Below are 13710 nucleotides of genomic sequence, written 5' to 3'. Positions count from 1 at the left end.
TGATAGTACTCAAGGTCCTCTCAATTGTCCTGCCTTTCCGAAAATATTCCAATATTTTCTCGCGGTGTTTATAGTTCAGTATTTTAGCAATTATCGCTCGTGGAGGGGCCTCTGGTCTCAGCTTCCTCATAAGGGCCCTATGTGCGTGCTCCACCGCAAAACCCTGCGATAGTGTCCCGGCCCCAATTGCTTGTAGGAGTAAGTTCTCAATGTAATTAGTCGGGTCCTGACCTTCTTTGCCTTCTGGCAAGCCCACTACGCGAATATTGTTTCTCCTCGCTCTCCCCTCTGCTTCTTCTGCTCGAGACTCCAAGTTGGCCACTTGTTGTTTAAGGACACGGATCTCCTTTGCCTTGTTGGTGCTGGTGTCCGTGTTAGATCTCACTGCACCCTCCAGGCAGCTTGTGCGTTCCGCCAGTCCCCTGACATCTTGTCTCAGCAGAGAGACTTCGATGCCCACTGCTCCGATTTTAGCTTCCAGGGAAGTGCGTAGGTCCATCATCGCAACCCCCCCAAGATTCCTTCAGCTCCGTGATAGCTTCTAAAATCTGATGGTTATCAGCCGCTGTGGTGCCCTCAGCCTGTGCCACCGGGCCTTTGGTTGTGCTGGCTGCAGGAGACTGCTGTGTTTTTGCAAAAACATCCATCGTGGGTTGTTTATTCTTATTCTTGCCCACGGCCCCTCGCACCGCCATATTCCGGTCTCTGTTGGGTCTCCCTAGCGTCTGAGTGTCTTCCCAACCGTAATTTCTGCTCTTCACCAACCGTCGTGGTGATCTCAGGGCAGTCGTAACATCCTCTCACCGCTGCTAGTTGCTGATCAGTGCCGAGCGAGCGCCGCTCGTGCTTGTCGTGGTGCGGCCTGCATTTTCACACCTCTGTTGCCCTTGGGCCCCTGCCGTCCGGGCCAGCCCCCGAGCCTCCACGACCCAAGGCCCACAGCCCCCAGGGGTTTTGTTCCGTCTTCACCTCGCCATTGCCGTTCCCTTTGGCCGCCGCCTCTATTCGTCCTCTTCAGGTACCCCAGTGTTGTTTCCTTTGTTGTCGGCCATCTTGTGTGACAATGGACCGAACTGCCGCCGTCGTTCATCGAGCGATTCCTCCCGACTCCCGCTTACGATACTCTCGATCTTTACACAATGAGCAGAGCATACATTCCTGTGCGTGTGTGATCAATTCTGGAACCAATGGCGCACTTTCAAAGGTAGTTTTTTCGGATCATCTGTCGGATCCTCTGGAGCTACACGGGAAGCACGTCCTACTCCATGGCTGCTCAAGCCACGCCGCCTCCTTTTAGCAACTTATAACAGTATTCTAAATGTAAACAGTAAGATATTAATGTCCTCAGCACCCTAGCTATTGAAGTCACCCGAGTGTGTAGGTTGTGTCTGTGGGCCATCCCAAAAGGGTCTTTAATGATTTAGAAAACTACGACTGTACAGTATTGAAGTGTATTTTTGTGGTGCTATTATATTGCTCCCTTCTGAAGCAGGCTTACTCTAACTGATAAATTAATAATTGTTTATTCAAGAAACCTTGAGTTTAAGTGTTTATTTGATTATTTGTCACTGTGAATCTCTGTGTAATTCCCCTACAGGTCTCATTGACCCATCTTGAGATAAGCCTGGCTGCTCAACACGCTACCAAAACTGTGTAGTACAAGCTTATACCAAAGGTTGGGTTTCCTATACCTGTAGTCAGAGTTTGTAGTTTTCCCAGAGGGTACTGCATACAAACTTTGCCTAACACTGGTGGCAGGCGGTGAGGATATATTGTAGAGTTGTTACACTAAGAATTTACTTTGCTTTTGTTCAATTAAAAACCTTCACAAGGCTAAGCCCCACTAGAAAAGCAATTGTAACATGCCAGATATGGATAACTTCAGGCAGGAAGCCCTGATAATGTTAACAGTAGATCAACTGAAAGAAAGGTGCAAAATCAGGAATCTCCTTGTTAAAGGTAAGAAAAATTAATTGAAAGCGAGATTGTTGAATAATCAAAGTCTGGGTAGTAGGCCTGTCACACCTACTAACCCAGGAAATGTGGAAAATGATAATGAGGATGATAATTCAGAGTCTATATATTGTTGAAGAGTCAGAAGAGTCAGAGGAGTCTCAGGAAGAGAGCCCCTCTTTACCTCAAAAGGCCCTTATGCCTCAACCTTTAGCTACAGGGACCCCAAAAGATCCATCACTGAGTCCAGAATGTGTGTCTCTTGAGAAAATGAGACTTGAGGTAGAGTTCAAAAGATTACAAATCCAAGCTGAAACCAAACATCAGGACATCAAACTAAGGGAAATGGAAATGCAACATGCTCTTGAAATGTTTCTATCCCAGAGTCTTCTAGGTCTTCCATGTATGTATGATGTGAAACTTGATATTTTGGATTTGTTCGGTGCTTTTGAATATAACTATGGGATTCTGGGTTTCACAAGGAATCAGTTGATTCCTTGGCTTTTGTCTAGGCTCCCCCAGGTTGCAACTGATGCTGTAATGGAGGTGGGGGAACATGAAAGATTGGAGTATGAAACTGTGAAGCTAGCTTTTATAGCTAGATTTGGGAAAACTCCTTCCCAATACATTAGGAGGTTTAGGACCCTCAAAAAGACTGATGATACCCCTTGGGCTACCTGGGTGTGTGAATGTTTGAAAAACGTAGATGGTTGGGTTAAGGGTTACAGAGTGAACTCTTTTGAAGGAATGAGAAATCTGTTTTTGTTGGAGTCTATTTTTGATGCCTGCTCTCCTGACTTGAGATAGCACTTTACTCACTCTAAAGAAACTGATCCTAAGAAGTTAGCAAAAGCTGCTGACTTGTGGGTTGCCAACAGGGCTACTCACAAGGATTCTGGGGCCACTCATAAAAAGGATGAGGGGAAGCAGCACAAGAAAGATGACAAAGAGAATTCTAAAACCTCCCATCCAAGAGAGGGCCACACACATAAGAAGGGTAAGCCATCTTGGAAACCAGGACAGTCTAGTGAAAACTCTGGTGCCAAACCAGAGGGAGGTCAGGAGAAGCCCCCATTTGTCAAAACATTTTATGCTTGTGGGTCAAATGGCCATGTGAAAGGGGATCCCAGATGCAAGGGTAAACCTGCAGTGGTCCACACTGCCTCCTTAGCCTTCATCCCTGTACACATGGCAAGTGGAAACTTTCAACTATTGGCTGAAGACCCCATTGGAGTCTCTGCCAATGTTTCTTTAGTGTCGCTTGGTCGGTTGAAACAGCAGAATGTAGATGTGCATAACTCTATACCAGATAACAGCAAAGAATACTACAAGGACAGTGTACTTGTAAATGGGCAGGATACCCTTGCCATTAGAGACACTGAGGCCAGCATCACAGTGGTGGATGAAACCTTTTTCAAACCTGAGGATGTTGCTAAGGCACCCAAAGGCCCCACTAAGCTGCTGGAGGCCCTATCCAGATGGTTCCAATACAACTAGCTCTCATCCAGTGCAACAATATGACTGTAAGAATGCCTGTCAGTGTACAAAGTGAGGTGCCTGGGAGAGTCATGTTGGGGAATGACTTAAAAGCTCTTGGAGTTGTATCAAGCCCCCCCATGCCTCCCAGTAAAAGGAAGCAGAAGCAGACTAGGATAGCTAGAGAGCTCACTTTGAATGACTCTCAGTGGGTTGTTACAGAAGAGCCTATAACACCCAGTCCACAGGAAAAGACAATTTCTATTTCCAGGAAGAAAGAGACAAAGGGGAAACCCAAGGTGTCCGGAAACAAGAAAGATAGCACTCCTGTGCATCAAACCAGGACATCCCAGAGAGGACAGTCCAAAGTCACACCTCTGGCTACTCCACCAGCTGAGCCTGAGTGTGATATCCAACCAGAAGAGGTTGAGTCAGCTACTGATGACACAAAGCTGGAAGAAGACCTTCCCCCTGTTGGGAATCTGGATCCTAAAGACCATCCTGAGCTGCAGTTTTTACTGGCTGAATGTGGCCCCTGTAGGGCAGACTTCTGCAGAGGTCAAAGAGAGTGTCCTACTCTTGAAGGACTTCACCAACAGGCAGATCCCCAGCTGGAAGGGCAAGAGCCAGGGAAGCACAGGTTGTACTGGGAGGATGGCCTCCTCTACAGTGAACCTATTGAGTCTACAGCAGGAGACTACAGAAGACTTGTAGTGCCCCAGGAGGTGAGACCTCAGTTTCTACACTTAGCCCATGAGATTCCTTGGGCTGGTCACTTAAGCTTTAAGAAGACCAAGGAAAGGATTTCTCTTTAGTTCTACTGGCCTAAAAAGGGGTCTGATGTAGATAAATTATGTAGAAGCTGTCACACTTGTCAGACGTCTGGCAAGAGTGGAGCCAAGAATGTGGCACTTTTGGTGCCTCTCCTACTGGTGGGAGTTCCTTTTGAGAGGGTAGGAATCAACATTGTTGGTCCCTTAGACCTTCCTACATTTTCAGGCAACCGATTTATCTTGGTTGTGGTAGACCATGCTACCAGGTATCCTGAAGCTATACCTATGAGGACTGTCACAGCTCAGGTCATGGCTAAGGCCCTTCTTGGTATTTTTACCGGAGTAGGTTTTCCTAAGGAGGTTATCTCTGACAGGGGATCCAACTACATGCAAGCCATGTGGTAAAACTGTGGAGTGACCTACAAGTTATCAACAGCCTACCATCTCCAAACCAATGGGTTGGTAGAGAGGTTTAATAGAACTATGAAGAGCATGATAGGTGCTTTAGAAGAACCCCTTAGAAGAAAGTGGGACCTTATACTGCCATGCCTTCTCTTTGCTTATAGAGAAGTCCCTCAGGAAGGGGTTGGATTCATTCCGTTTGAGTTTCTCTATGGTCATCCGGTTAGAGGTCCATTGGCACTAATGAAGGAGGGGTTGGAGAGTGCTCCTTCCCACAAACCAGTGAGAGTCACTGACTATGTGTTAGGTCTCCGAATGAGAATGACACACATGATGACAGAAGCTTCAGATAACTTGAAAACAGGTCAGGCTCTGGTGAAGCATTGGCATGACCAGAAGGCCAACATGGTTGAGTTTACTCAAGACCAGCTAGTTCTAGTTATGGTACTAGTCTTTACTGATTTAGAGTGTATACAGTATTGAAGTGTATTTGTGTGTTGCTATTATATTGCTCCCTTCTGAAGAAGGCTTACTCTAACTGACTGTGATAAATACATTCATAATTGTTTATTCAAGAAACCTTGAGTGTAAGAGTTTATTTGAATACTTGTTACTGTGAATCTCTGCGTAACTCCACTGCAGCTCACATTGATCCCTCTTGACATAAGCCTGGCTGCTCAACATGCTACCAAAACAGTGTAGTACAAGCTTATGTCAAAGGTTTGGTTTCCTATACCTGTAGTCAGAGTTGTTTGTAGTGTTCCCAGAGGGTACTGCATACAAACTTTGCCTAACACTCGCCTGCGTGATTCCTTGCGCTACAGGAGACGCTTTGCAGTTTCGGAGGGGTGCTGCCTTGAGTTACTGAGACAGTCCGCCGTTTTGCCGGGGTGCTGGATAGTGGTGCAAAGGCAGGAGCAAAGGTTGTGTGTTGGCACTAATTTTTGCTGGGGGAGTGTTGTGGGCGTTCCAGGCGCAACTCAGAGTTTGCGCCGCGGGTTACTTTGCACTTTAGAATCTATGAATCGGGGAATTGCAATAAACTTTTTCGCAAGAGCAAGCAGGCGTAATGTTCTTTGTGGTGCAAAGTTGTTAGCACAGATTTATCACTTTTTCTATGACTTGGCCCCTAAGTACCTTAGTCTGCCTACTATTCCAAAAGCCTACCCATTCATATGCAGGTACATTTCATGCCCCCAGATATGTATACTCTACTCTACAATCGTCTTAATGTCATCACTACCACCTCTATTCTCCCTACATTGCTAACCCCCTAACATGCTTACATCCATTACTATGTGGAGATCAGGGGGATGTTAGCACTTTAGGGGGTTAGAGGGAATAGAGGTAAAACGTCTAAGCTTTCTCAGGGCCTGACTTACAAACATTTTAAAATGGGAAAGTTCCATTGAAAACATTTTTGGAAATCAGGCCCTCAGTCTTCAAAAAAGCAGAATGCACAGTATAATCGTTACTCGGCGCACTACAAAAGTATGTCATTTTGCTACCTTGACAATACAAATAAAAGGAGATATAAGAGGCTTTGTGAACCAAGACCACACATGCCTCATCATGAACAGCCTTCACAAGAACATCAGCGTCTTTTAAAAGTGCATGGGCATCTCATGTAAAAGTTATCTCCACTTTAACCTTTGCTGTCATTGCCAAAACTTCATTATGCAGTGGCAAGAATATATTCTCAATCACAATATTTAACTCACTGAGGTTGCTGGCTGGCTTTGATTTCCTAACATCAAACTAAGAGATGCTGGAGCCTAGTTACTGGACCACTCCTGCACAGTGGCAAATGATGATATTCATTATTGTGGTACTGTATCCTCTGGTATAAGCCATGCACTTTGCATGTGTGACTAGTCCCATTCTTTATCTTCATCCTGCTCACACGAATATTCCCAGAGTTTGCCATTCTGTTGCAATAGTTGTCTGTCAGGATTCTAGTAACTGACATCGCTTTGCAGTTTCCATGTCTTATATTTGCAACGTGGGGCAGCCCATAAACGATCTGCGGTCTCGTGCCGCCATGATGCTTCTAATGTTACCTGTTCTTTCGATCATTTATATAAAGAACGATCACATGTCACCACTGCCAGTGTGTAAGTAACCCACGTTGAAAACTGCTTTATGTCCTTCGTTTGTCACTATTATTCCTTAATTAGGCAAGTCCCCACTACTTGTATGTTTGACAAATGGTGCTTTCCCTGTTATCCCTGACAACCATTAATAGTAGCTACCAAAGTGCATCCAGGAGCTACTGGTGTGTCATCATTGTTTAGAAACATATTTGGACTCCCATTGTTTTGTGTAATAACTTATTCTGAGCCCCAATATAATACATGTGCCTTATAAAATCAGAACTTATATATTCGTGCACATTAATGTGCATCTGACATGTTGTACCATGGTACTGTGCTCTTAAATACTGGGTGTGGCTTCCATGTCAAATTCGTTTACCCATGTACTATTACTTTAACTCCTTCCATACTTTCAACTGCCCAAATCTCTTTCTAAGCTATGTCATCAGGTGTAGCATACCATATATGCACAGACGTGTGCTTTAAGTCTGCCGCCTGAAGGTCTGCTCTTCCTGCACATCCCTAGTTATCTGCCCTACACATGTTCACTGATGCGAAAGCATTACTCTCTACTTGTTTCTCCTTTTCTCCAGCACTCTGATGCTATTACTGCGGTGATGCTGTGCATTATGAACGCATACCGACATAGCATAACCTTTGCCCCTTGCAAATCCAACCATAAGCCTGAAAGCCATCCCTTCCCATGGCAACCTAACTGCTTCCAGTACTTTCGGACCCATCCTCCCAAGTTGTAGTTTCCTGTTCTTTCGCCACCTTATATTCCCCAAGCTCGACATATGTTTCATTCTTCCACCACTCTATAAGTGCGTGCGAATTTCAACTGTCATATTCTGAAGAAAAACTTTCCAGCCATTACGACCCCTGAGTAGAGTTACATAGATGTCTGGAGTGCACTCTTTAAGATGTGTGCAGCTTCTGCCATTAGTGAGCACACAGTATGGCCACACCCATAGCAACATAGCAATCAGCAATTCTCCAGGTCCATCAGTGTGAAGGTTCTTTATGGAGCCCGGCTATCCCCATCACAGCAAGCCTCCAGAGGCTCTGTAAAGGATGCAGGCATCCTCTTCCTTACAGCTTGCTGACTGGCCGCATGGTGTACCTCAGAGTCCCACCGGTCTCAGGCACCCCCGCCAGACCTTCTTGCTCTTGCCTCAGGATCCTACTCCTACCCACCTTCACTGCACTTAGAATAACACAAGAGAGTGGCTCTCTCTGCGCTTACCCCAGTCTCCTCTGACTCATTGCACTTGGACCTCCCCTCCCTGTGACCTTATATGCATTTGCACGACCCTAATGCAACGTGCCTAATGATTGTCTGTCTGTTCTCCCTCGTCTTCTTCCCTTCATTGCACTGGTAAAACTGCAGAATCGCCACCAGGCCTATTTACTGTCTCTCAATTGTTAAATGTATTTTACACACTTACTCGGCCTGTGCAGGCTATTATTGTCTTATAATTTCAAGGGCTCTGAGCCACTTTTTGTTTTTCCCCTTGTCTCCACCCTCCTTGAGCACTTTGAAACACTTTCATGTGTATAGGCGCTATATAAATAAACAATACAAATCCCTTTCACTGCCTTTTTAACTCTTCAATTGTCTACTAGTGATGTCACTGATCATGTAGGGACCTGCCCGTTTGCTCTTGAAAACCTCTTCCCATCTGCCTTCTGCAACATGACCAAATCACCTATCGATAATGATCTTGTATCTGATTGTATTTTGCAGTCTCTTTTCGTAAAACAGTTTATTCTGCCACGCTTTGTGTTTAATGCTGTTTAATCCTTTCAATAACGTCTGCATGTAGCATGCGTGAAAAGGCTCAAACTCATTTGGATCACCTGCCATTAAAGGAACAATAATTTCTCAGTGCGGGCCATGCTTTGTGTTTCCTGCTTCTAACATCATGTTAATAAACCATGTGAAAGGAACAGTAAATACAAGTCCCATTGCTGAAGGTGGTGTGGCAGCAAACCAGCGGTACCAACTCGCCCCCTCCTCTGCCAGGAAAATGACCTAATGAGCACTGCAAGTTAAAGAAAACTGGGTCTTTTCACATGTTGACCACTAAGAAAAAGACATGCGTATTTCTATAAAAATGGCCCTGCTTTGTAATTGAAAAAAATATATAGACCTTCTTTCCCCTTGTTCAGATTGTGTGAGGGGATACATCATATTGTATAAGCCTGCTTAAAATTGTGTGTGTGGGGGGGGGGTTATCACTGTTCTCCCCAATTCCTACGCCCATGCTTCCTTTCTTTGATGTCTCATTTCAGATTCTAGGATCAATGATGCTATGCAAGTTGCTATTCTAATTATTTACTTTTATTGGTATATATGACCCCCGGGAAAAAGCTGTGGTGACCTTATATATGGTGGCGATATATATGGGGTAAAGGGGAGCAGGTGTTGCTGAAAACAAAAACAAAAAAGGTTTTGGATGTTGCAGGGTCCCCCACATGTTCAATGTGATAATGTCCCTTCAAACCATGGCCATTGTTGGCGACATTTTTGTCAGACAACGTTTTTGCAGGGACATTATCACATGGAATACCCATGATTGATGTTCATTCTTTTCTTTCTTCGAAGGCCTGTTATGAGTTATCAACGTTTCAGCTGAAATTCATTTTTTTGCGTAATTTTATTCAACATGTGCATTTGGTAGAATTTTTATACAAAGTGAAAAACATTTTAAGTATTATTAAAAACAGGGCATTTTCGATCCTTGATTTAAAAAAATGATATTTAAGTTTCTGCAACAAATCGTTGTTTATTAGTATTTTTTTGTTTATGTTAACCATACAGTGGAACTTTAAAGGCCCAATTTTATTTTACAGACCATTCTCAGGATTTCCCAAGAAAACTCCAAAGCTACCGCAGCTGGACCTTGCTTGTGAAAGGAATGTTGTTATGGACGACTTGAAAAGAAAACTGTATGTGCACGATGACATTTCTAAACAGCAGCAGCAGCAGCAGCAGCAACAGCAGCAGCAGCAGCAGCAGGTGAGCCTTTTGCAAAGTTTTTTTTGAGCTACACTTAATATAGTGAAAAACAATGCATTCATAGGTTAAAGAGATATATTTCACCATAGATATACAGTAAGTCATTTCATTTCATCATTCACGGTGCCCTATGCCTGCTTAGCAAGAATACATTTGTTGCCTATCTTGTGTTTTGTCTCACCTCTGATAAAGATGTAAAAAACAAAAAGACGTGCGCCACACCCAGCTCTTGTTTTTAGACTGTTCACTGGCGTAGTAGTAGAGTAGAGCACACTCCCACAGGTATGTCCCCCGAAGGTTGGTGCATTGGCTCACTGTATTAGGGACGCATAGGTTTACCCTGCTGTGAGGCACACGGCTCTCTTAAAATGAGGACCATTCCTGTAAGGGTGCTGAAGTTTAAATTGCAACAATTCAATACAGGGTTGGAGAAGAACGTGGAATTTAGGACTTGGCAGCCTCCTTTTTGCCGTCGTCTACATTTGCTGCAGGTGACATTTTTTAATTTTGACATTTTTAAAACATCCTCAAGAACCTTAACAAAACTATAATCCTAGCTTTGTCAGGAGCTGCTAGGGTAATTTTCAGAATGAGGAATGCACTAACAGCTAGGAGAGAAAAACCTGGGCAAACTAGCATTTCCTTCGCTTGAATCCCCTGGAGTCATAATTAGACCTGGCTAAAGAAAGAATTGGCTGGATGTCAGAACTCATGGAGAGAGGGACCCTTGTGAAAGCGGCTGCACCTTGATACAGAACAAGTGCATCATGGAGAAAGCTCAGTTATGGAACCAGCTGTTGAACTGCGTACAACGAGAAGGGACTTTTCGAATTATGCTTTTACTAGCATGCTTTTGTTCCCTTGCTGGTTGTACATTGATGTTATTTTTTTACTTTTGTACTGCAGTATAATGGGGTTTAATAATAAAACAGCTTGGCTCCATTCCATTCAATTATCGTCATACTTTACACAAGCACTGCCTTGGATAGTAGAACAGGACTTAACTGTCATCTCTGATAGATGATGTATGCAGAGCATGTAGCGCCAAGGATATTTTAGGCGGTAGTTCACGCAACAGCCAAAATATGTCCTCATAAATGATTACATTGAGCAAAGATATCCTGTTAAGATATGGGCTGCAGTTCACCAAACAAGCAACAGATGTCCTCACAACGGGTACAGCTCAATTGAAATTACTAAATCTTCTGTGCATCTAATACGAGAGAAGGAAGTCACTAAGCAGTGATCATATGGCTGCTGAATGATGGCTCCTTTCAATATAACCGAGCCACGACTATTCTCTCATCTTTAGCCCTGTCACACTCACCCATATCACTGGCAAACCAGACTCAAAAAGCTGTAGTCTATCAGATCTGGGTCTTTTACCTATGGATAACATACAGATTCTCCGGCAAACCCGTAGAAAGTAGATTGCTGAGCAGGAACCAAGTCCTTCAGACCTCCATTCATCAACACCACATGTTTCGCATCTGTATTTCCCACTATCAAACAAATGAATCCCACCCCCCTTTTTTCTTTCAGAGCCAAGCGCAGTGAGGCCACCAATAGTGGCATATGTGCACTATAGAAGACCACTTACATTGCATATTCGCACCCGGGAAAAGAGGATTGACCAATCACAATCCACCTTTCCCAGGAACGATTGTGACTTCACCGCCTGGAGCAGTTGAAAAAAAAATTTACGCAAAAATGACCACCACCATTAACATAGAAAAGGGACTAGGTCCCTTTTCGGATGACGGCAGCCATTTTGGAATCTGTTTTCTATTTTTATGGTGGTGGCCATTTTGTTTGTCATTTTTTCCCATTCCAACGGGAGATGGGCCATCGCAGAGCTCAACTCCCCGTCGGAAGGGGAAACAAATCAAAACTATAAGCACCCCGGTAAATCCCGGGGTGCAAAAAGCTTTCACGCTCCCGCGGCAGGGTGAACATGGGATTTAACGGCTCGCTCGGGCATACAAAGCTCGGGCTGGCGGGCCATTAAATCCCATGTACACCCCACCACTGGGGCGTGAAAGCTACATTAGCTGCACAAAAGCCAACACTTTTGCCTTTATTAGTACTTGTTTTTAACGGGACTTAAGTGCAACTAACAGGTACAAGGATACAACTCTGTCTATTCTAAGTGAAACAGGAACTCATTTAAATTCACATTTGAGGCATTCAATCTCAGAAGACTGCTAAAAATAACACTGGCAGGCACTATAGAACACACCCTTTGATGTTACTGCATGATAGAAGCAGCCACAGTGATCAGGAGCATTCTATGTCCTTAGAATGAGCTTACAAGATGGCCTCTGCACTTACCAAATGCCGAATCCTATCCACACACATGTCATTTTGATCACTTTTCAGGGAGCAGCAGGATTCTTCTCTGTGTTGCACATCCCCTGTTTACAAGGTCTTATTAGCCTGTTAAGCATGAGACAGAGGGAGGGCAATGTGCCATTGCTTTTGTGGTCACAGGGGGCACACATAGTAGCTTGTAAGAGGATTCAATTCAACACCACAGCTAAGTCAATGCCTAGTCTGGGATACTGAATGGAAACCCTTATTGATATATCTTTATGTCCAGTTCATGCGTTCGGGATGACTACCCCTATATAACACCCCTCTCTTGGAATCCCCCTGACCCCACTGAGCCAAGAAGTAGTTCTGTTTTGCAAGTTTAAAGGTTTATTTGATAATTTAACAATATATATATATATATCACGCTTTATAATAAATTAATAATTGAATATCACACTGAATCTGAGCAGTAATCAATAATGGATAGTCTGGCACTAGCACACTTGTGAATAGGAACAGAAGAATAAGGTGGTAGAGAATGCTTCATATAAGTTCAGATGGATGTAATGTTGAATGAAAATGCAATACAGAAAATACTCAATATGATTTCAACAAAACAATGTAATCACTTTTCTCTGGCAATCCCCTCCCCCCTTTATGCAATGCAAGGAAATGGAAGGAAAGCACACAGTTTTAAAAGTTCAAAGTGACAAGTGACAGCTAGCAGCTAGAAATGACAGGTGACAGCTTTACAAATGACAGGTGACAACTTCTAGGAGGCAGTTCTGGTTAGATTAAAATAGATTGAATTTTATTATTTTAACTAAGAGATTGGTTCTGCACAGTTCTGCTAGGTACTCACAATATATTTTTGAAATAAATGGGCCTCGCCACGGATCTGGTCAGGTTTTCTTCACTCGCCACGGACGGTCTCTGCGCACAGCGTCTGGGTCAGCTCTACTCTGCTGGTCTGGTCTGGGTCTCTGGTTCTGATCAGGTCTGTGGGTCCGGATACAGCGGTCTCCGGTTCAGCTGGTCTCTCTCTGGATACAACACTGCTCTCTGGCAAATGGCAAGAGTTCTTGCAAAGAATTCAAACAGCTCGCCTGGCTGTGATAATGGCAATGATTTGAGGCCTGCTAAAGAGGGATTTAGCTTGTAGTTGACCTCTCTGCTACAAATTCTGAAGTAAAGTCTTGGTCTCTGAAGGTGGATAGATTGAGGTCTCTATGTTGGCTCTCTGGAGGTTGATGGAGGTAAAGTATGGATTTTCCCGGCAGAGCGTCCCGCAGCAGATGGAATAGAATCCCTCTATCTGTCCTGACTGTCTGCTTTTATGTGTTTTGAAAATGGGTGGAGAGGCTAGCTTCCTATGCCCTACCCCTCTCCACTTGTCATTGGCCACTTCATCCTCTTCCCCTTGATTGGGGGAATGAAATGAAGTGTCATCATGATGAGGTCTGTTTATGATACAGAGAACCCACCCCTGTCAAATTACACACAATCTATATTTTGACCCAAAAGACATATTTGCACAGGTACACATTTGTTTAAAATTACATGCACCCATCACATATCACAGGAGGTATACCCTGTCCAAATCTGCTCTTCCTGGGAGCTTGCATTCAGAAATGGCAACATTTGCACTTTTTAACTGGTTTCGTAATATTGGACATTA

At 44.0% G+C, this 13710-nt stretch overlaps 1 protein-coding gene across 1 annotated transcript in view; it reads left to right on the top strand.

The window, feature by feature from the left end:
- MYPN (myopalladin) overlaps positions 1 to 13710 on the top strand; it is a 1604598-nt gene that overhangs the window by 1104326 nt on the left and 486562 nt on the right. The window contains exon 12 of the mRNA XM_069610599.1: positions 9554 to 9719. Coding sequence (XP_069466700.1) covers positions 9554 to 9719 — 166 coding nt within the window. The remainder of the gene's footprint in view (positions 1 to 9553; positions 9720 to 13710) is intronic.

The sequence above is a fragment of the Ambystoma mexicanum genome, chromosome 8 (assembly GCF_040938575.1).
Source record: "Ambystoma mexicanum isolate Mex_15411 chromosome 8, UKY_AmexF1_1, whole genome shotgun sequence".
Lineage (NCBI taxonomy): Eukaryota > Metazoa > Chordata > Amphibia > Caudata > Ambystomatidae > Ambystoma > Ambystoma mexicanum.
The sequence above is the reverse complement of the archived record's forward strand: the minus strand, read 5'-3'. Positions and strand labels throughout refer to the sequence as shown.